Source organism: Notolepis coatsorum (genome assembly GCF_963971535.1).
Source record: "Notolepis coatsorum genome assembly, chromosome: 3".
NCBI lineage: Eukaryota > Metazoa > Chordata > Actinopteri > Aulopiformes > Paralepididae > Notolepis > Notolepis coatsorum.
Genome location: NC_140167.1, coordinates 117,443,767 through 117,469,064, shown reverse-complemented (window position 1 = coordinate 117,469,064; position 25,298 = coordinate 117,443,767). Strand labels below are relative to the sequence as shown.

General features: G+C 43.1%; 2 protein-coding genes across 2 annotated transcripts in view; both read right to left on the bottom strand.

Annotated features, from left to right (window-relative positions):
* The window catches only part of LOC311225967 (ephrin type-A receptor 6-like), a gene marked incomplete at its 5' end in the record, with an annotated part of 450,657 nt that overhangs the window by 189,871 nt on the left and 235,488 nt on the right, over positions 1-25,298 (bottom strand). The gene's annotated exons all lie outside the window — the stretch shown is intronic.
* On the bottom strand, positions 4,129-12,827 carry LOC311225068 (uncharacterized protein; the record flags this gene model as incomplete). The annotated part of the gene is made up of 7 exons (XM_084310276.1): positions 4,129-4,170; positions 8,988-9,217; positions 9,353-9,557; positions 9,798-9,945; positions 11,074-11,267; positions 11,542-11,670; positions 12,744-12,827. 7 exons carry the CDS (start codon positions 12,825-12,827, stop codon positions 4,129-4,131), a joined length of 1,032 nt encoding a protein of 343 aa, XP_084166402.1.

The window sequence follows — 25,298 nt, the reverse complement described above, 5'->3', positions numbered from 1 at the left end:
GGTCTGGAAAGATGATTCGGTGCGTGTGGATCCCCCGGTCTCTCAGCTTCTTCCGCACCTCGTCGTATCCGCGCTGCCTCTTGTGCACACCTGCAGAGAGGTCTATGTGAAGACGAACCGGCTCGTTATTATAAAGGACCTGTCCCTTGGTCCTAGCTGCCCTCAGTACTCTCTCTCTGTCCTTGAAGTTCATGAACTTCATGATTAGGGTCCTTGGGCGTTGAGAGTCAAGTGGCGCACCGATTCTATGAGCACGGTCCGTGTACGTTTTGATAGTTCGTTTTTCGTTTCAAAAGGAAAAACGAACGTTTCCTATTTCCGTTTGAAACCAAACTCGAAAAAACGGGGAAAAACTGAAATACGGACCTGTTTTTCGTATTTTGGTATCAGAATCAAATGAAAAAAACAAGTCAATAATGGGCTGTGTACGTTTTGATAGTTCGTTTTTCGTTTTTGATGTGAAGAATGGAGAACGGAACCACGTGACAAGTACATTTTTCAATGTAAAAGCCATGCACAATCTAACGTGAACGAATATGTATAACGTTATGAATAAATACATGCATACAGATCTATACCAGGGTAACGATACATACATTTTTTGTTTTGTGCATTTCATTTAGACATTATATTTATTGTCCGTGTGATTGAAAACGTTATACAGATTGCAGAATGGGTACAACAGTACAGCTCAATACACACAATTGTTAAGGGGATGCAGACCACAATAAGCCGTGACATGGTCGACAAATCATATTGATTTGCAGTAGGCAGGCTTTTTATTTGATCAACAGAAAAATAATCGTAACTATACATTATAATCTAGGTATTTTGGCGCATTAGTATAGCCTCCGGTATTTCATCAGTGCAATACATATGCCTAATTTCTATGCGCAATTTGTACACATCCATCGTTACTTCTGTGTATTCTAACGTGCAGTAAAATATTACATGGACTTTGTTAACTGTGTAAATACACGTACACTACAGTAAAGTGTGGAAAAACATACAATCTAAAACTACTTACAGAAACTGACCAGCAGGTGTCGCACTGTCAATTATTATTATTATTATTATGCCACATAATTATGGCATCACTCACCCAAATGTGCTTTCTTTTTCCTCAGAAATTTCATAATGTAGGCTATTTGGTCTAAAGACTGAGTTTCATACAGATCTATACCAGGGATCTATACCATCTCAAAACAAACTAGTCAGACTACTACTTGACCTGACTCCTAGAACCCACCTCACCCCTGCACACTTTGCCAACCTAGGATGGCTTAGAGTAGACAACAGAGTACAGCAACTTGCAATGGGTCTGGTCTACAAGATACACTACACGACCAAGGTACCCATGTACATGTCAAAATACTTCCCAAAGGTCAGTGAATACCACGATCACAACACCAGAGGGAGCTCCACAAATCATGTAAAACCCAGATTCGGCTCAAACAAGGGACTAAACACGTTTCGCAATTATGCCACAACAATGTGGAACGCCCTACCCAAAGCTGTAAAGGAATGTAAATCACTACCCACCTTCAAAAGCACTCTCAAAGAACACCTACGGGAGACTGCAATTCAAAACTGGCCCCTACAAATGTCCTAACCCAGTTGTACAATAAAGACCAAGCATGGCTTTGTCAGTATTCCAATGTACAGCCCCACCCAACCCCACCTACCCAACCTCCTCCAATGTACAGTTTCCATGTCAAATGTATGTCAGTATTCCAATGTACAGTGTCCCCCCCCCCCCCTACCCAACCCCCCCCCCCCACCTCCAATGTACAGCCCCACCCCACCTCCCCCAATGCACAGTTTCTATGTCAAATGTATACACTCTTCTTCTGGATTTGTTTAGTATCACAAACAGTACTGTATTTGAAAATCTGGTATGTCATAAATGTATAGATGTAGCAGTACTGTCTATCTGTATGTCATGTGTGTCATATGATGAATTGAAAATGGGGGACCCTGATGGAAACAAGACGAAAGTCTTTCTCAGGTCTGCATCCTCTTAACAATTGTATGTATTGAGCTGTACTGTACCCATTCTGCAATCTGTTAATAAACTTTTCAATCAATCAATCAATCAGGGTAACGTTATGATACATACATTTTTTGTGCATTTCATTTAGACATTATATTTATTGTCCGTGTGATTGAAAACTTTATTAACAGATTGCAGAATGGGTACAATACAGTACAGCTCAGGGGATGCAGACCACAATAAGCCGTGACATGGTCGACAAATCATATTGATTTGCAGTAGGCAGGCTTTTTATTTGATCAACAGAAAAATAATCGTAACTATACATTATAATCTAGGTATTTTGGCGCATTAGTATAGCCTCCGGTATTTCATCAGTGCAATACATATGCCTAATTTCTATGCGCAATTTGTACACGTCCAACGTTACTTCTGTGTATTCTAACGTGCAGTAAAATATTACATGGACTTTGTTAACTGTGTAAATACACGTACACTACAGTAAAGTGTGGAAAAACATACAATCTAAAACTACTTACAGAAACTGACCAGCAGGTGTTGCACTGTCAATTATTATTATATGCCACATAATTATGGCATCACTCACCCAAATGTGCTTTCTTTTTCCTCAGAAATTTCATAATGTAGGCTATTTGGTCTAAAGACTGAGTTTCCACTGTGCTGTATGCCTTTGGAAGATACTCTCCCAATTATAGGGAGATCTCATGTATTTATTCTCCCTAGTAATGAACAATTTATTCAACATTGCACATACTTTCAATAGCAAAAACACCATAACAATAACATGAATTTACATAAATTAACCACCAACGTGTGAGCTTCTGCCGGGAAGCACTGGAGCTGGACTACAAAAATGCACATAGGCTATTGTATATTGTACATTAAAAACACCCCAAACGCACAAATGAGGTAAAATCAATGGAAGCCCACTGGCATATTTATTGACAAGTCAAAATAACCATATTCTGAAATACATGAAACTACATGCTTGTGTGTTCTACAACAGCGTGGTGAAAAAAGGAACTAATAAATTAACAGTTTTCTTGCACGCACTCAAAAGAATAAAAAGAGGAGCAGGGACGACAGGATCATGACAGTTGTCTATCAACTTCCAGGGCGGCTAAGTGGCGCAGTGAGCAAGGCGCTCGCCACTAATGGGGTGGGAAAGCTGGTGGGTGGGGATCGGACGTTGCCTACAGGTCGGTTGGTGCGCCTGTACAGCAGAATCAGGAAGTAACGGGGGCAGCGTGAGCCTCCCACGCGTTACTCCTCGCCACTGAGAGATCGCGCTGTACAGGTGAAAAGATGCGACAGCTGCCTCCTCATGTACCGGAGGGGACACGTGATGCAAGGCTTGGTCCTCACTGCAGCCGACCAGTGGGAGGCATAGTCTAGCAACGTTCAAGACAGGGGAGGGGAGAATTGAAGGGAGAATTGGCGAGGCGAAATTGGGATGGGAGAAAAATAGAAAAATGAGAAAGTGGATACAAAAAAATCTATCAGCTTCCGGAGAAGGGTGGTCACATGAGGGTTAATAGAGCTTTGTTTCTTTCCCCTTGAGCCTTTCTCCGGGTTGATGCCCAAGAAGCACCTGTTAATAAGAAAAGATATGTTTCAGTTTTAAATACTCATGTATTGCAGGCAGCATTGATCAAGGTGTTGATCACCTGTATCTTTTCCCACACCACACCAGAATAGAAGAGAATATAAATACTTTAATCATCCAGAGGGAAATTTGGCACTACAAATCGCTCACAGTAAACATTTAGGTAGACAAAACAAATCACGAATAACAAAAAAATGCCTAAGAATAAAGTAAGCTTAAGAATAAAATAATAATAATAAAATACGGTCCAGGATTCACCTTTCCTATGTAATGTATGTACATTCTAATATAAATATACAGTAAAAAGGGGCTGCTTGGGAGTGCTGCAGTATTCACTACTGTACACCAGCAGCAGTGGCACAGGTCTAACAAAGTAACACAATAACATAGATTTAACATTATGAAAGAATGAAGATCGTTCATTGGTCAGAGGTAAATCAGAACATAATAAATGGTCTAATAATAATTACTTGCATTTATATAGTGCTTTTCAAGACACCCAAAGCACTTACAAATGGACGTCCACAGGATGGTTGACCTCTCTGATGACCTGGGAAAAGGAGACCAACAAAAGGAATTTTTCAGTTTGCATGCAGATTATGAACGTAGGCTATTGTACAATCATTCAATCGTATCGAAATGTTAACACTCGAACAGTCACTATCAATTTCTCTTGAGGATGGCACACGCCAGGATCACAAGTATGTCCAAATCTGGAATATAGAGGATGTAAAAAAAAAAAAAAAAAAAAACACAGGGAAGCAAGAGAGGGAACATAAATTCCCTCACATAAATTTCATGTCAAACAGTGTTGGATCAATCAATCACATTTAGACATGACACTTGTCAACCACAAGCTTCACATAGCTAAGAACAAAGAAAAGTATAGAATAAACAGAAGAAAAAAAAACCCAACTGGATAAAGTGATTAATCTCAGGTGTGCAGTGTGCTGCACAGGAAACACATGTCTGAGCTTCAGTACTTCATGGAGGAAGCTCACACACTGGTTTCCTGATGGGATTAATCAGCTGTGCTGCACACCTGAGATTAATAACTTCATCTAATATTTGACAGGAAACCAATGTGCAAGCTTCCTCCAGGAAGTACTGGAGCTGGGGACTAGTTATGCACTCTTATCTTATTCCATAATTATATACGTTTCTCACCTGGTGGCTGAGGCATATGTCCTGCCGCAAGCTTCTACCTCAGGTGTGTCTTCTGCTGCAAGGTAGCTTATGGGTGCATCCGTCATGTCTTTCATGAGCTTGTATATACCCGTTCCTAGTGTTTGCCTAGACACAGACATAGCATTATTAGCAAGAGCATGACTGATGGTAAATATGGTAAGTATGGTAATATGCAGTACACAGAATGGAATAACTTAGCTAGCTTGGATGATGTTGATCATCCTATCAAGCTAGCTAATGCTGTCCTTAACGTGTCGTCTAAAGACACACTTAATGTAGTTTCATTAAAAAAACACATTATTAGTGTTGCAATAAAACAGTTGGTAAGCATGCACACATGTTATGAAACACGGATAAGTGCATGCAATAGCAACTGAACATTTTAAAAGATTGTAAATAGAGCTGATGGCGGATCTATTTGAGGCATGGGGCGACGCAGAGAGGGTCGCATCCTCCCGGTCATCATCACGGGACGTCCACCACGAGACAGCCATTCACAGGGAGACAGGGATATGGGACAAGCGTTACAGTTTGCGTGATTGTGATAGGCGGACATAGCAATAGATAGATGTGGTAAGCAAAAATCTGAATAGAATAGATTTGAAATCTTTATTCCGAACGTTTTACGATGTAAAATATAAAATCATAACAAATCATTGATCTCTATGAAATTGATTTTTTTTTATAATAAACTAAACATAACTCAATTTTTACATGTTCGAAAAGGAATAGGAAGAAGTACACTTATTTAATCCTACCCCTTTTCCACTACTCAAATGAGATATATGTAGTAAGCATATTATGTGAATAGAATAGAAGTACTTAACCCAGCAATGAACTCAATTAACTAAACGTCTAAACCACATTGACAGACCATGGACAGAAGACGGTATGAAGCTGATCCATGGCCTCGGTGGTGCACATAACCAGTGTGGGGGTAGAACAGTCACTGCAATCTTGGCCAAAACCCAGAGACATCCACCACCTTGGCCAACACTACGAGACAACCACTCAGAGAGATGGGGAGGGGGGGGTTATTGAGTTCCCATGTTTGTAGTGGGCGGAGATGGAGCAATAAATACATGTAGTGGGCATATGCATACATGGCGACAGTAGAATCAAAGTGAAATTTGTGAAATTAAGTAATAGATAGAACTACTGCAAGGGACATGTTGAGAGGGCTGTATGCTGGATAACAACCATACTTTCAAACATGTAACCTGACAATTCCACTTGCAGCAGCAACACTGCTCCTAAATTATATGTATACTGCCGGCCTCCATACAGCAAAAAAATAATCATTCTGGCAGGCGTTACAGCAGCCAAGAAATATTGATAGCCATGAGGTGGAAACACACAGGAGTGGAATGAGTTGCCTTTGACCACCAAACAAAGCTTGAACCTGATAGATTGAACATTTTATTAACAGATTGCAGACTGGGTACAATACAGTACAGCTCAATACACACAATTGTTAAGGGGATGCAGACCAGAGAAAGACTTTCGTCTTGTTTACATCAGGGTCCCCCATTTTCAATTAATCATAACATATATGACATAGATAGTAGGGATGGGCATTTTAAAGAAAAATCCAGATCGATTGATCGCATGCTATACTCGAGTGATCGTGTATTACTCGAAAAAACTAAAAAATATAAATTTAATCTTTTCTTTTTTACCTAATTTTGTTCATTCACGTATATGTTTAAGGAAACCAACAAACAGTTATAATCTTACACATACATGTGAAACAAATATATAAAAATATATTTTTTTAATATTTTCTTTTTCCATAAAAATTATTAATTTAAGATAGATTTTTCTCATAGCTACGAGTAATCGATTACTCACGCCCATCCCTAACATAGACAGTACTGCTACATCTATACATTTATGACATACCAGATTTACAAATACAGTACCGTTTGTGATACAAAAAGAGTTTAAAAAAAGAAAAAAAAAGAAGAGTATATACATTTGACGAAGAAACTACATTGGAGGAGGTGGGGTGGGTTGGGTAGGTGGGGTGGGGTAACTGTACATTGGAGGTGGTTGGGCGGGGGGGGGGGGTAACTGTACATTGGATTATCGACAACCTTACTTGGTCCAAGAAGAGGGTCTTGTGTATTACTGGGTTAGGACATTTACTGTACATTGGAGGGGGTTGTGTTAGGATATTTACAGGGGCCAGTTTCTAATTCTATACTAACTTGTAGTTTCACGGTGAACGTTAGGAAATGGCTCCTAGAAAATGTCCCAGAGTAACTAAGGAAGGTTCTAGTTTTAATGTAGTGTAGTTTTAGTGTGTCTGTACATATTTTATTAATAATGTTGTATTTTACTTTTAGCAATATACTGTAGGCTGATGATATTATGTGTAATACATGTTTATGTATGTGCTGCTGAGACCAAGGACCACAGTGGAAATAAGTCTGTGACTTTTTGTGCCATCCTTGAAATAGGCCAGGGGTGGCCAACCCGCGGCTCGCAGCTCTTCCATCCATAAAAAAATTGAAAATAATAATAATTTTTTTTCACGTCATTCATAAGGACATAGAATAAACATTTACAATTTTTTTTTAAATGGTCCATTGGCATGTTCTTGGGATCTGAATCTAGGGACATAATAGATCAGTGTCAGAAATAGTGTGTCTGTTACTAGGCTTGAGTAAATTGTAATGAACCAAAGGAGAATATCAATTCTATTTAATTTTTTTTATCTTTGACTGTGAATAACACCATGCTAAAATTGACCAGACCTGAAAAATCTAAGCAAATGAATAAAGGGAAGATTATTAAACAGAAGGTTTTGTAGATACAGTACTGAATTCTGCCATCTTTTTTATAATGTAAATTTCTCCACCATTTTTCATCGTATTGCAACACCGTTTTTTGCAAGACGTTCACAAAAAGGTAGAGAAACTAACTGCGTTCTGTCTTATGGCAATAACGTTCAAGTTTGTGGGAGATAATCCCCAAAAATAAGAGAAATAAAAAAGTAAGTCAGATGATTGACAGGGGCTGGTGTGAGCTGGGTAGGGTAGTTTTTCGAAATTCGAAAGCCCTGAGTCTCTTCCTTCAAAAGACTACACTCACTTTTGGCTGTGCCACTTCTTCCTGTCAATATGCGCCGGTTTCCGACTCAATGCCCTGAGATTTCTATAATCTTATATTTCACTAATAACAGTTAAAATAATTGGTAAACAAACGTCATGCTGAAAATATACACTTTTACTGTATATCTCGGGCTTAAGAGGTTAACCCTGTGAGGCCCAAATTAAAAAGACATTAGCAACTTCAGAGGCCAGAGGGTGGGACATATGAAACACATTTACTATCAAATAGCATTGTGAGGCTGAACAACAGGACCAATTCACTATAGGCCTACATGTGCTTAACATTTTTTAAATAAACACTTTTTTTAAATTTTTATTTCTCTCTCCAATTTTCTGTTTTTCTCCCCGTCCCAATTTAGTCATGCCAATTCCCCCCCCCCCCCTACCTGGCTGCTGTATGCATGTTCTCCTACGAGTCGGTACAAGGGCTTCCCGAAGCTGACCGCGCGCTTCCTCCGATACGTGTGGCGACTGCCAGTGACGTCTTTTCACTTGGCAGCGAGGACTCTCATTGGTGAAGTGTAACGCGTGGGAGGGCATGCTATCTCCACCAAGTCCTGCCCCGCTGAGCAAGCGCCGATACCTGACATGTAGGCGATACCTGGCTGTCCACAACGCCAGATTCCCACCCACCAGCTTCCCACCCCCTAATACTGCTAATTGTATTAGTATGAACGACCAGCCAAGCTGGTAGCAACGCCGAGAGCTGGGCTCAAACCCAGCATCTCCTGCGTTGGTGACAAGCACAATCTCCGCTACGCCACCTGACCGCCCTATAAACATAATTTTTTTAAATGGCTAAAAGTGATTTTGTAATTTTGCAACCGTGGGTCTCACAGGGTACTTTTAACCCTGTGAGGCCCAAATAAAAAAGACCTATAAACACATGAAGGGTGCCGTGATATATGGTGTGGCTCTTTGTGGTACCACAGTAATTTTTGTGGCTCTTAGTCTCTGACTGGTTGGCCACCCCTGAAATAGGCTCTCAATGCTGAGAATGTCTCCTTGTAATGTCAATCAGGCTTTTGAGCCCAGATTTAAACGGCTCTGGCTGATTGTTTACAGCATTGTCCAACAGTATGGTCACATCAGGGTACTGCAGAGCAAATTCTCTCTGTGCAGCTTCCTGGTCCTGTGAACTCTGAAAAGGGTTGGTGCCGAAGTGAGAAACCCGTGTCAGCGATCCAACCTCTTGCTCATACCAGTCTGCAGCCACTGATGCATCTGGCAAAAGGTCTGTGGACACTCGTTTTGGGCATCCCTCTCCGGCCAAGTACCTGGGGATCCCCTTTCCTAAAATAAGTTGAGCAAAAAATTATCCATTGCTCTAACTATGAAGGTTAAACAACGGTTTTCTTGTTTAAATAAAATGTATCAGAAATCAGACTATATCACACCTTTGCTTGAGAGACAAACTATAACACAAACCTGGAATCCTGTGTGCATTCCATGCTTGAACCACACGATCAACTCCAAGCTTGGCCAACTGGCATGTCAGGTTTGACACGCAGAATTTTGTCAGGCTGGCCTCCATATCCAGCTCCTCCTGATCCACCAGATGGACCAAAGCCACTTTCAATGGGTAGTTAACCCTGTTGTTGATCTCTGGCCAGATCCGTTCAATGGTGTGATTCTGTTATTGTAAAATATAGAAGACATTTTCAGAATCTTTTTCCAGATTAACTATATTGTATATATATATATATATATATATATATATATATATATATATATATATATATATATATATATATATATATATATATATATATATATATATATATATATATATATATATATATATATATATATATATATATATATATATTGTATTGTATTGTAGTATTAAGTCTTGTTCTAATTTCTTACGCACCTTTGTTGATGGTGTTTGCCTATATGGTGGCCTCTCTGTGTTGTGCCGGTGGCTGGCCAACTTCTCCTGCATGTAAAGAGTTAAATAAAACTCTTTCCCATGGTCCACTCTGACCTGGTCCCATATGCCATGCTCCATTACCGCACTTCTGCAAGAAAACAGAATAACATTGGCAAGTTGGAAACAAATTATAGTGGCTCTTGTGTTGTCAGGTAGTGAGGAGATCCGAGTTTTCACTTGCTGTGAAAGGGGACATATTGTAGGAAGGGAGATATCCTTTTTTTGGGTATTATTATAAAGCAGGTCTAGGTAGGTAGTAGGTGGTGCCATATAAATACTGTGAAAGTATCAAAACGCTCAGTCCACAGAGAAATGCACACAGCCAAATTCAGAAAATGTGCCTTTAAACGAGCCGTTTGGCCTTTGTGGATCATTTCCACAAGGTGGACAGAGTTATTCAGACAAGAGTATACTTTGGTGTTTTGGGTACAGGGAGTCAGGGACAAAGGTGTTTTAAACAGGGATGCGTTCTTCATGGGACGGGGTTGCACTCCGTGCACCCAAAGATTTGAGCAAAAGCGCATGCACGGATTTGCACGGCACGTGCATGCACACAGGAATGCGCTGCACTCGCCAACTCGCTATAAGTACCCACCTTGGCTACTTTGCATATCAATAGCGCCGGTCGTCAGGTGTGTTAAATACGTTCTCAGATACATTCACACTAGGGATGCTCGATGTTGGCTTTTTTACCGATACCGATATTGTCCAACTCTTAATTTCCGATACCGATATCAACCGATACCGATATATGCAGTGTTTTCCCCCCCCAAAAAAATGAAATAATTTCAGGTAATTAACATTACATATCTCTTGTTGTGGAATTAACACAACATTATGCATACTTTTGACAATAAATAAAATCAGAATTTGTTCTTACTTGCTTGCCTGGGTAAATAAAGCTTATAGAAATGTAAAAAAAAATATATATATATATATATATATATATATTTTTTTTTTTTTTTGAAAACAGATACCGATATCACATTTTAATGCCGATATCGGCCGATAATATCGGACATCCCTAATTCACACCTATGAAATGTGTTACATTCCATTCGTAGAGGCAATTAGGCACCATCTTTAGTCTGTGCTTAAGCGAGGGAACATTTATGCGCATGCGCGGGAACGTGCGTGCACGTGGCGTCATTAGCGTGCGTGCAATCAGAGTTGATATGAGGAACGCACCTCTGGTTTTAAATGACCTGTTCATTACCTGTAAACATCAGTGTATATGGTAAGGTTGTTTTTAACAGGCATAGTGGATCGTCCAACAATTTTGCTGGAGAAGCCATCAATCGCCAGCACATGGGTCACGCCAAACATCACCAGTTTCTCATTTTGGTCCATGTGGATCTTGTGACCCACATAGGCTGCAGTATATGGAACCGGATTGAGGTTCCTGGCTCCCTTAAAGACAGACAAAAAAGAACAGCATACTCAAACCATACTCAAAGTTCAAAGTTGAGAAAACAGCTAAAGCATGAAGTGGGGCTGCTTGTCTAGGTGTAACCACCTGTAGCAACTATATAGAAAAAACCCTATAGAAACCACCTGTCAGCCTAGCAACCACATAATAACATCCTAGCAAAAAAAAATCCTTTTTAAAAGTTCCTCCAACTAGCTCTCAAATGTGGGAAAAATATAATAATTAGGCTATACATTTGATAAAAAAAAAACCTACCCTGCATCGTTCCCGATGATATGGTGGATGAATGTTGCGCAACGCATGTCCCACACGACCCTCTGATGCACAGGCTCCCGCGGCTGCAAGATAGCCAGTCATCATCTTCCTGCCATAGGTAGGACCAGTCTTAAGGTAAAGATAAAATGTAATTAAATTGATTGAAAACTTTATTAACAGATTGCAGAATGAATGGGTACAATACGGCTCAATACAAAACTGCTAAGAGGATGCAGACCAGAAAAAGACTTTTGAGAGTTTTTATTCTTACTTGCAGTGTGGACAAATATAAGCATACTGTAACCTCTGTGTTTAAACTGGAACTTAAACACAGGATAAGTGCTACAAAATAAAACCCAAAAAGTGACTCAATATAACTGAAAACAAAACAAACGCGCACGGTTAAAAGACAGTGTGGCTTCCGGGCGGCTACGTGGCGTAGTGGGCAAGGCGCTCGCCACGAATGACGGAGACGCTGGGCTTGCCTGTTCGAGCCCAGCGCTCCACATTGCTTTCAGTTTAGCTGGTCGATGGGTGGGGATCGGGCGTTGTGGACAGCGACTCCTACAGGTCGGTTGGTGCGCCTGCGCAGTAGAATCAGGAAGTGTCGGGGGCGCGTGTTGCTTAATAACAGCGGAACAGTGCAAAAATGCTTCAGCTTTCGTCACCGCACGCCACTACGGTAAAGCGCCTTTCTTTTCACGCCGCTTAGACAAATGCTATGGCATTTCCGCGTACATTGCAACGAATCACTTGGAACCTCGGCTGTCTTTAACTATGAGTGAACACAACTGTCTTTAACTATGAGTGAACACAACGCAACATTGTAACGTTAACGTGTAATTTACTATGGAATATCAGAAGAAACTACTCAACCTCGGCTGTCTTTAACTAAACAGTGTTGTGAACACAACACATTGTAACGTTAACGTGTACTTTACTATGGAATATCAGAAGAAACTACTCAACCTCGGCTGTCTTTAACTATGAATGAACACAACACACTAACTTAGTCCACATTGCAGCCGGCTTGTGGGAGGCAAGAAACAGCGTTCGTGACAGGGGACTGAGGGGAGGGTTGAATTGGATGATACAAAATTGGGATGGGAGAAAAATATAGAAAAATGGGAGAAAAAGTGGATAAAAAAAAAAGACAGTGTGGCTTCCCTGTGATAATTACCCAATTCCCTCCCGCTGCACACCTGTGAACACATACAGGCTCTGCCTGAGCACATCTGAGCCCCGCCTCCTGTGCCCACTGCCAGATAATTGGTCAACACCTTCATGGTAACAGTGCCTTCATTCAATAAAGTAACTGCAGAAAATCATTAAATTGGCTACAACATAGCCTATAAACAAGTAAGCGATAGTTTACACACTGTAACTAGCCCCTTTCGTGACCTTGTTGGCGTGCATCAAGTTAAGTAACGTTCTCCCGTAGCTCGAGCATAGCAGCTGCCATCTGACAGAAACATGTTTCAGGTTGTGTCATCAAGCTAGTTCTGTACATTTTCATAACCCCTCCCCAGATACGAATAGGTTATTTAATTTCGGTGTCCTATTTTGATATGTTTGGCGGTTCAGTTTATTTACGTTGTTAATTTATAGTAGCTTAACTTTCGAATGAGTGAGAAACATGTCTGTTCACCCAGGTTGAAATTGCGACTGAGAAAGCGCTTATAGAAAATGTCTAATATGTTCCACATAAACCTGGAAATAATCTGAACGTTTCAGGATTCGGAAACATTTAAAAACACAAGAAGTTATGACAAGTAAATAGAAGAATAAATAGATGGGCTTTCTCTGTGTCTGTCGTTTCTCGAATTTCAATATACAATGTAACAATATAACCAGCGTAGACCCATGTTCACGTAAAACTTAACTGTAGCCTACACTGTAAGAAATAAAAGCTGCAAGAAAACGGTAAATGTCTGGCATCAATGGTTTCCAAATACTTCTGGTCAAATTACAGTAAAATCAAATACATTTACAGATTACAACCTTTATTTAATGGTTAATATTTTGATAAAAGGTAATTTACTGTATGTTTATGGTATTTACACTTAAAGTAGAACAACAAAGGTAATCTGTAAAATAATACAGTGAATTTCCTGTGAAAAAACATTTATTTTTACAGTGTACCTCTTGTATTGCAGTGAAGACGGCGGCTTCTACTTGATGGTCCTTCATTCGCTGTCGTTGTATGCCATGTTCTGTACAAAAACGGCGAATATTTGCGATGGAAGCTCCTCTTTGCAACCCACATTCAAATACCAAGTGGTTCCGTATATTTTCATCGCTATAGCCACTTTTAACCATGTTCTCTATAACCGCCAAGTATGGTAACAGGCTGGAGTCCATAATGATCAGTTCAAACCAGTGACCGTTAGAGAGATTATTTAAAAGTGGGAGAGATCTTTTTATAGGGCTTTGGTTCAAACTGTGGCGCCAATGGGTTGGCGCGCAAAGAAAACCGAACATATTACGGAAGCCGAAATGAGTCTTTGATTGATTGATTGATTGATTGATTGATTGAAAACTTCTTGAAAACTGATCTATTTATTCTTGATTTGAAATCTTTATTTCGAACATGTAAATAAATACAAACAATATAAAATCTAAACAAATCATTGATCTCAAGAAATTAAATGAAAAAATAAATAAATAAACAAAAGCAAAACATAACTCAATTTACATGTTCGAAAAGGAACACATACACTTATTTATTTACCTCATTTAGTTTTAGCATTTTGTATATTGTATATTTTTGTATAGTGTTTGGTCCTTATTCTTTAACTCTTTACTGTATGAAGCACAATTTCAGGAGGGTCATAGAGAACCAAGCATTTCACTATAATTTACCTTATATGTGACAAATAAATAAAACTTGAAAACGGATTCTACCACCGTGGAGACAGGCGATAAGATTTTTTCTTCTTCTCGCCTGTCTCCATGGTGAACGTATACCAGAAAACGGTAGAAATACTTGATGAATTTAATGGAGATTTGATTTAATAACAGCTAAATTATATCAAAACATCCATTTACAAACTCTCATCCATTTACAAACTCTTACAAACTCTCTTACATGCTTGCACCTCATGGTACCAAAGCACCTCAAAGGCGCTAAAAACTAAATTACAAACATGCACAAAACAAACTGGTCAGACAGCTTGACCTTACTCCTAGAACCCACCTCACCCCTGCCCACTTTGACAACCTAGGATGGCTTAGAGTAGACGACAGAGTACAGCAACTTGCAATGGGCCTGGTCTACAAGATACACTACACGACCAAGGTACCCATGTACATGTCAAAATACTTCCCAAAGGTCAGTGAATACCACGATCACAACACCAGAGGGAGCTCCACAAATCATGTTAAACCCAGATTCGGCTCAAACAAGGGACTAAACACGTTTTGCAATTATGCCACATCAATGTGGAACGCCCTACCCAAAGCTGTAAAGGAATGTGAATCACTACCCACTTTCAAAACCACTCTCAAGGAACACCTACGGGAGACTGCAATTCGAAACTGGCCCCTGTAAATGTCCTAACCCAACCCCCTCCAATGTACAGTAATTTACCTAGTATGGTGTTGTCAATATTCCAATGTACAGTTTTGCTTGTTTGTACAGTGTTTCCCCCCTTCTGTGGTAGACACTACAGAAGGTTAACCATTTCACTACCACATCAAAAAAAGAAGGTTAACCATCTGTAGTGTGGTAGTGAAAGGGTTAACCCTTTTTTTTTTATCTACTTTTTCTCCTCCTTTTTCTGTGATTTTTCTCCCGATCCCAATTTACCTCTCGTGCCAATTCTCCCTCCCCTGTCCTGATCGTTGCTCGCATATGCCCCCCACTGGCCGGTTGTAGGGAGGATAGAAGCCTTGCATCACATGTCCCCTCCGATACATGTGGAGGCAGCCTGTCACATCTTTTCACCTGCCAGCGCGGACTCTCATTGGCGAGGAGTAACGTGTAGGAGGCTCACACTGCCCCCGCCATTTTCCTGACTTTGCTGTGCAGGCACCCCAACCGACCTGTAGGAGTCGCTGTTCACAACGACCAGACTACCACCCTTCGACTTCCCACCCGCTAACTCTGCCAATTGAGTTAGTATGACGGACGGCCCAAGCCGGAGGCAACGCAGACAGCCGGATTCGAACCCGGTGTCTCTTGCGTTGGTGACGAGCGCAATGTCCGCTGCGCCACCAAGCCGCCTAAAGGGTTAACCTTCTGTAGTGTGGTTGTGAAAGGGTTAACCCCTTTTGTCGTGTGGCAGTGAAATGGTTAACATTCTGTATTCTCGCGGTGAAAGGGTTAACCATTTGGTAGTGTGGTAGTGAAAGGCTTAAAAGGCACCATGGCCTGCCATGAACACTGATACCCACGCCTTCGTGTCCGCCTGCACCATGTGTGCCCGTGGGAAGTCGTCTCATCTACCACCCACTGGTCTGCTCAGATTGTCCTCTGGCTGTCCCTAGTCACACATTGCCCCTTGCCCTCGATGCTATACTGGAAAATCCCACCCCACCCCCTCTATGAGGAGCTAGCCAGGATGAGCATTATCCCCCCATGACACACCACAAACCGCCTTGGCCAGTATTTCGTGCCATGGTAGCCATCAGGCTCCACAACCGTGGGCACGGACTGCTGCCAATTGCTGGAGAGCTAACGGCTGCATGGTGACCTCGAGAACTGTTAGGACTATCTGACGCTTAGTAATAAACACTGCACGGACTCTGGTGTAGTGTGTTACTCCGGTTTGGACCATGTAGGCCATCATCACTATCACTACTGTCTGATTGAATCCTGCCACTCACTACTGTTATTACTATTATCATTACTACTTGCACTTTGTTCTATGTTCTATTATTATTATTACTACCTAACCCACCTGTAACCCCCCCCCCCCCATCTTTGCGTGGATGCGTGTCTGTAATTTGCACATCTTGAGAACCATTCATCTGATTGAAGGTTGAATTTGGTGCCATTTGGCCAGATGGTGGCACTACAGTGTGTGTCTGTCCTTCGCATATCTCGAGAACCATCCATCCATATATATATATATGTGTTTTTTTAGTTTTTGGATGTGTGTGAGATTATGTCCAAAATAAATCAGCATTGTTTTTTGGTGAAGTGCCCCTTTAAATGATTTGTGTGCTTGCCTACTTGAGTACTTATTCCATTCATTTGAGAATCTCAGTCTTCCTTTTACATTATAGTGTTATATTTATAATTATACATTATATTTGACTAAAACAGAATCCTGGTAAAAACACACGTATGAACTCTGTGATTGTAACATTCAATGTATGTGCAAACCATGACATAGGCCACTGTTATATTACCTTATTATTACATGGCGTTTTAACATTCGCCAAAATGCTTGATTGCGCTCTGGCCGTATCAGCGGTCATTTTTGCGCGTTGCCCATGGCAGCGGTCAGTTATCAAGAAATAATTGACCGCTGTCAGGGGCAACCAAGCGCTATTGACCAATCACAATCAAGCATTTTGGCGAATGTTAAAACGCCATGTAATAAATGTTATTATTGTCTACTCTAGTTAATTGACTCAGTTCTTAAGGGCGAACACCAGGCAACAGTTTTTAATTGTAATTGCTGTACTTTGTGGCTCAAATTTTTTTATTTAGGTTGGTAATGTTTATAAACACTCACTGTAGTAAGACAGACTTATAAGCTAATTTCCAATGTCTGTGAATAAACGCCACATTTTTAAGATAAAAAGGATCACGGATTGGAACTTTATTGTGATATGCTTGTGCCTTGGGTATGAAGAAAATCAAAGAAGTGTGGTTTATTGTTGATACTGCGTGCAACCCCAGTCTGATTTCAATAACGCACGCATAATTAAACATCATAAATATTTGAAACATTTGAAACCTTCAAAAACGTGAACCAGTGATTTCCGATACATTTTATTTAAACGAGAAAACCGTTGTTTAACCTTAGTTTAAACAACGGTTTTCTCGTTTAAATAAAATGTATCGGAAATCACTGGTTCATGTTTTTGAAGGTTTCAAATGTTTCAAATATTTATGATGTTTAATTAATAAAATTATAATAAATGGCTTTCTCGTTACTGTAGGTTAAAGGTTAAAAGTCAACCTATCAAAATACAACGACCGCAAAAGGTTAACTATAAAAATAGGTTGCGCCCACAAATATGCCTTTGCTCACAGAACGTTAGGTTATGACTATAACCAAGTTCTGTTAGTATAGCGACGCTCGGCATCGCTCTCTGCACTATCTCGCATACGTGCACGCGCACTGAATAAAGACCACAATGTACCTTTAATCCCAATATTCGTCTGACCACACCCCTATCAGCTTACCCATATAAGCAGGGGTGGGGCCACCCACTCTCCTCCTTCCCAAGCTTTCGCCACAAGGCGAGGTCAAAGGCTGCAGCGGCGTCGGATGCCGAGCGTCGCTATACTAACAGAACTTGGTTATAGTCATAACCTAACGTTCTGTATCGTATCGCTCTCGCTCGGCATCGCTCTCTGCACAAGGGAGGCCGAGCGAGAGCCAACGGCCGACAAATACACCCCGCTGACAGCCCCCCACAAACCATCAGAACAGGGAGGGCCGAGCCCCCCCGACCCACCCTAATGGCGGGCACCCCCCCTATTAGGGGCTTCACGGGAGGGCGACGGACCCGACCGTGCGAAGAGGCACTCAAGCAACTCAACGCACAGGGTGAGCAGACCGTGGCTTGACCCCACGACTACACACACGCACAACCCGCATGCCACCCGGGAACGAACGGAGGAACAACCTCGTTACTGCCCCCAGAATCACGGGGTCAAGGGCAAACCCAACCCCGTGGCAAGGCCGTAGCAGCGGAGCACGAAGGAAGACCCAGACCCACCAAAAGGACTGGACTCCCTAGAATGGGGGCCCGGAGAAGTCCATGATGCCAGCATCAAGACCCCACCAGGTGGGCACGTAGTGCCCCGCCCCCCACATCGCCAGCGTATTCGGACAAAGGCCCCTCAGTTACTGCACCTGGTATTCCCAGGCGGAATCCCATCCAAGTACTAACCAGGCCAGAACCTGCTTAGCTTCCGAGATCGGACGAGATCGGGCGTGTTCAGGTTGGTATGGCCGTAAGCCGAGCGGGCCCTGTCCCCCCAATAGTACACCGCCTGGCACACTGACCCTGCAGAACAGGCAGTCAGCATGGCCGTAAGCACACAAAAAAGGTTAACCAACGGAAGCAGGCAGCGCACCGGGGAAAAACCAGGCAACAGGCTGTTAACGTAGCGTAAGCTGGCGGTGCGTAAGCTGGCGGTGTTGCATGACCAAGCCTCCATTTAAAAACCCCCACCCAGAGGGGTCGAGGCAGAGAAGGCTGACACGATTGGCAGACGTCATGAACGTGCAGGGGCACCCTCAAACGGTGAACCCGGGAGTTGACACTGCTCCAACACACCAGGGAATCAACCACCTCGGTGTTACCCAATGCGGTGGTTGTTCCTATAACCCCTCAAGAAAAAACTCCAAAACACACCTGCGGGTATATACCGCAGTACAAGTGTTTCAGTTTCCAAAAAGGGTTAACCCAGGCCTACGGGTCGCAAACATCACTTCGGACCGGGCCTGGCGGTACGGGAAGCACAGGGTCACCAGAGGAGGTCAAAAAACCACCCCCACAGGCCCCTCTTCGCCATGCGTGAGAGAGGAGCGAAAAATAATGGAGAACCAGCCCCTAAGCACACCGTACCTGGTATTCCCCGGCGGTCTCCCAACCAAGTACTAACCAGGACCAACCTGTGTAGCGGCCGAGATCCGACGAGATCGAGCGCGTACAGAATGGCATGGCTGTAAGCCATGACGACAGTGCTGAGTAAAAACATACCCAACCAGGGTCTCTATAGCGCTTAACCCTGTGACACCCAGACCGACCTGGCATTTTTCCCCCTGAAAAAAGCCCAAGTCCCTCAGGGTACCAGAACAGCAGATCTGCATCCCCGGCGGACAACGGGTTCAACTGATCTGGACCAGCGTGACCAGAACCAGTCCCGTGCCCTAACCACGCCGACATGCCTACTCCAGGAGAAGGGCAGATATGCGTGTTGATCTTAACATGAAAAGAAGGCGCCACCCAGACGTTCGGACGAACCGCGCCTGGTGGCCCACCCCAAGGGCGTGAGACCCCACCACATATGTTCAGATCCATCCCGTCATCATCCCCCAGACATGAACGAGAATCCGTCGACAACCCACCCAGGTCATGGGATGTGGTCGTCGGAAGAGGAAAAACCCCCCTCTCAGTTGCTTTATAAAAACGCTGTTTCAACCACAAGCAACCAAGGCGTGCCAGTCAATCGCCTGTTTACAGCGAGCTAGCACTATACGTGCGTCGGGACACACCCCCATCAATGAACAGGCTATTTAGACCTGTCATTGAATCCCCAAGGCGCCCAGGGGAACGACAAGAGGGGTGTGACACTCCCTAACTCCAACACTTCTGGAATAGAAAGAAGGAAGCATCAACAGTATGTATCCCAGTCTACACAGCCGGGGTAAAATTTTTTCACATTTTTACATCCCACCACCCTCCCATAGGAAAGAGACGGGGATCCCCAGAGAGACTTCCCACGCGAGCTGTACAGATTGAAAAGAATATATTGCACCTTGAGCCATGTAAAAAACTGGTTTTAGGGCCTCCGGGGAAGAGGCACTGAACCCATACACACTCAATAAACGAATTGAATCGAATATACATACAATAGAAAAGGACCCTTCTAGAGGGTCCACTCACTTTGACAATCTGAGGAGGAAGGCTCTGTACTCTGATGGAGGCTTCCTCACATGGAAGAAGGAGTCCGAACTCACAGAAGGCCTGAATAGGCGCTTGGTGAGGAGGAGCCCTGACCACCCCCCCTGAAAACAGATCCATCACATGGACCTGAACAGCACACGGAAGTCCTACCAACAGAGACGCGCACGGTGACGTACTCTATGGCAGGGGAATTCCTGCGGTGCACACGCCCAATATACCAGGCCGTGGGACCAGGAACTCCCTCCCCCCCCCCCCCCCCCCCCCCCCGTAACGTGCCGAACCGCCACGTGACGGGAACCTTGAAGGACAGGGGGTGTACCCCTGACCGACAGAACAATGGGGAGAGGAAAGGTTACCAGTTCACCCCTTTACGACCCCACACCCATGATACGATGTAACGACAAAAAGAGAATATGACACAGTCATAGTCAGCTCTATGAAGCGTTTCACAGCTCCACACAGCGCATGAGCTAACCTGCTATCTGATTTTTACTAAGGAAAAACACAGAATAGAGAGGGCTCTAAGAACCCCGGTCCAACATACACATGTGCTTCTGTGGCCAGTACAACCCAGTTGTAGGTCACATGACACACACAACCCATCATCACCTACAAAAAATGGCAAAAACACTCAACAGAGGAACGCCGTTTTTTTCACAATGAGAGAATACATCATTCTTGATTAGTATCGACCACAGGCCTTGCTAAGCACACATGACAGCAACCAAACCAATTTCCCTTTAGGAAATAAGTTTCTCCAGCAGATTTAGCACAACCTCAGCAATCAAGCTAAGAGTTACATCGTATCCCTACCACACAAAAGACACAATTAATGCACAACATGTCTGATAGGAGGATGAAAAAGTCCCCAGGGAACCGGGGGGGAAACACAATCCTCCTATTTTACCCTCAATACGGCCAGTTAAAACAGGAAAACCTGTTAATGTGTGAACACACTGTTCATTGTCATTACAGTCTGAGAAAGAACATTCTTTTACTCACTTGTCACCAAGCATAGCTTCATAGGTTAGTTACCTTAGTTGTGAGTACACGGCCGTGTTTCTCACACAACAACCAGATCATTACATCCCGTTTGCACGGAGAAGCTAACTGCCAGTGACAAAAACAGCTCACACATAACCCGCAACGTATCCTAAATGCATTGTAGCAACACACGTTTTGGGAAAAACACCGTTATTCACAATACATTTAGCAAAGTAAAACCAGAAGACGTGTTATGAGGTCTGGTCAACCCCGTTCCTACCCGGAACGCAGATCAGCGAAGTGCAGTCACAGACACCGTAGGAAACACAGCCGCTCCTGTGTTGTCCGAACTGGGCAGCGTCACCGCCCCAACCCGCACTACAGTCCCCTGTTGATGCAACCTTGCCGTCCTGGCTCAGGGCAGGGTCGACGAAAACATCCCCTGTCAAGGATGACGTCGTGGTCAAGAGTGTAAAACATGTTAAAATCAAAGCACGTTCAACAGACTAGCATCAAGCTAACGGCCGCTCCAACCGTTCGGGTGCTACTGCTTCTGCTTGCGAGACGCCGATCTAACGACGCACGCGATCAGAAGCGAGCTCACGGCGGCGCGCGAGAAGCTAAGCTACCCCGCGCCAGGCCATGGCCATAGCAGCAAGCTAACGTTACCTAGCGACCACGACATGCTAGCCCCGCAGCTAACAGCTGACTGGCTAATAGTAGGCCCTAAGCAGGCCATGCAGCGATCCAGCAGGCTAACGCAGCAGTTAACAGCTGACTGGCTAACCGTAAGCTATGAACATGTAAACAATGACATAACACTCACCCAGACAGGCCGCCGTTCTGAACCTCTCCTCACTTTTTAAGAGAAAAGAGAAAACAAGATGTCAACACCGCTTCACAACGGTGACTTTACCACATCCGACGGAATCAGCACAGTACCAACTGGCCTGTGTAGCTGACTTTGAACATGAATCTGCCGCTATCGCACATTACATGCACATATCCCCTCGTGAAGGAATACTCTCATTTGGATATGAAAGATGGGGCCTTAACACGGTGACAGAGAGAATCCACTCGTCCAGAACACACAGGGATCACCAGTGTCAATGGTCGCGGCCCACTAGTTAAAACTATAATGGTCTTCAGACCAAGGTCTTCTGTCGCCTAGGTGGCTGAACAAAGGACCCTAGCCTGGGGCCGGTTTCCATAAACTTTGTCAAGTAGCCCCCATAGCACTAACAGACAAGTGGAGCCCGCCAGCAAACACTACTCACCCAACCTGGAACGCACCGCTTCTCACAACAGCGGCATGTCCGACAGTTCAGCTGTGGCCTGACAGGTTTCACCCCAACAAACACAGCAAGGAACTGCAGTTGAGAAGCATGCAGCGGCGTGCTCCCAATACGAAAACCGGTGGAGGGTTTTTAGAATGATCATCATCTTCCAGACACTCCAGTACGAAGACAATATCGCCGTATTTTCTCGAAAATAGTGAGAGAGAAAATAAAGATATGATGTCAACGTATCCTTGTTTCCCAAAGCTGCTCCTAAACCTTTCTTCCATCATGGTGTCAAGTGTGGGGATCTACCGAGGCACTTCTTCCTTGTGGTGAAAGCGAGAAGGAGGAGAGTGGGTGGCCCCACCCCTGCTTATATGGGTAAGCTGATAGGGGTGTGGTCAGACGAATATTGGGATTAAAGGTACATTGTGGTCTTTATTCAGTGCGCGTGCACGTATGCGAGATAGTGCAGAGAGCGATGCCGAGCGAGAGCGATACGATACAGAACTTGTCTTCAATACATGCAACATGGCCCACATCCAAGTGACCCTTTTCCGTGAACTTCGCACCGTGCGAATTCGGGAGATGGATGTCACCATAGACAATTTGGAGAGGATATTTAAGGTTTAGTACACATTACAAGTAACCGACTAGAGGGTATGTATTATACAGCTACAGGAAATAATATGCCTATACTATTTCTTGTCAGGGCCTGGGGTGATTGTGAGCCATGCAGTAGGCTTTTTTTTATCGAATTAATTCGAGACTTTATAGTTAATTAATCGAAAGTAATAACATTTTAAGCGCATATCAATATTTGATGCGAAAAGCAACATTTTTCAATTCAAATTAATTTTGGTATATGATGAGTGAATCAATGAATATACAAAACCTATTCTCCCTGGCCTTACCGTGTTCTACCTGTTTTTATTACATTAATTGTTTTACTGTTGTATTATTGTTGTATTATTTTGTTTTTTATCGACATGTATGCCTTTGAAGCACGCTGCCTGGAAATGTGCTATATAAATAAAATTGACTTGACTATTTATGCAGCAAAATCCTCTTATTAGCTACACAGACCAACAGATCAATGCAATTTTTAACAAAGTGCAGCAATTATAATATAGCGCAAAGGACCTTTTGTAAACTCAAGCACTTTCGAGGTAAAAGTCAAACGCAGTACTTTCAAGTACATTCCAGAACAGTTGACCAATGGGGGGAAATCACTCTCAATTTCTCTTTTTATTTTTATTTTTATAAACCAGACAGTGTAAGAAACTGCACACTGAAAAAGTGAGATGCAGGTGAAATATCCTCTCCCCTCCCCCCTCCTCTCCTCTGGCCTTTGATGTTCACCCTAGAGACGGAAAGTCTGGCTGACTGAGCAATGCCCTCGCTTTGACCCTGACCTGTACGCGACGAAAGCTCTGAAGATTTTGGACAGAAAATATAGTCGGCATCACCACTGTAATATTCTCCACAAATACAAATTACTAAGCATTGATAATTTAATTATCTTCTCATACATTCGTCTTGTAACTGAGGGGTACAATTCCCTGACTGTATTACTAGATATGATACTTACTACCACTACCTTTGTACTTAATATTCGGCCACCCAGTACACGGCATAAATATATTATCATGAACACTCTCACGTAGATGAAACGGATCCAACACAAATGTACGAATTAGAAACAGGTCTTTATTTCCTACACAGCGATGGTGTGTAGAATAAGCACTCAATCACTTAATTACATTTATGAATTGAAATAGTATGCACTTTTATGGCAAGGAGTATTCGTCGGTATATCAATAGAGAATGTCCAATCTCTGAAGGCGCAGGTGGTAAATATACGACCTGGAATAGTTAAGGAATAACAGCAATGATACTTTAATGATTATAAGACTGGATACACTAGAGGGGGTTAATCCGGTCGCTTGTAAGCCGACAGGAGTAGGAGGGGGGGGGGGGGTAGAATCCAGCTGCCTCGTCCGGCCAAGGGTATCCCAGGTGAACCCACTGTAGTGCCGTTCAATGCGCCAGCGATCCTTGGACCACAGATGAAAGCAGGTGGACTCTTTGTGGGCCGGCTCTCTCCGGTCCACGGGGGAGAGACGTGAAGAGACCTCGTCTTGCAGAGCGTCTCCTCACCTTGCGTCCTCTCCAGGGGGGGGGGTTCCAACACACGGCAGTGTCGGGGGTCTTTATCCATGGAATAATCAAAGTATCCAAAGCATAATCCGTGCCTGGGAAGGCGGGCTGTCGTCGGTAGAATAATCCGGTATACAGGTCCACTCGCTCGTCGGCTCTGGGGCTCCTCGGGTGCAGCTTCACATAGGGTCAACCACCCTGGGTAAGCAGCCAGTTCTCTGCCCGAAACGATGGGGTACTGACTACGGTAGTATTCTCACCGCACGAAGCACTATATATTAACAGACTATTATTAGCTTAATAGACTACGTCCAACTCGACGATATAGTGCCAAATATGACTATTCAAATATTAATATACACGATGTCTCAATACCGATGGTAAGCCGAACTTGGCCTTACTCCCACACGTGGCGTCGCGGGGAGGCTTTACGTCTGTGACTCTATTGGAGGGTAAGAAACTGGACTGAAAAGAAAGTCCTACTTTAGTAGCGCAGTATATATACGCACTATGAAC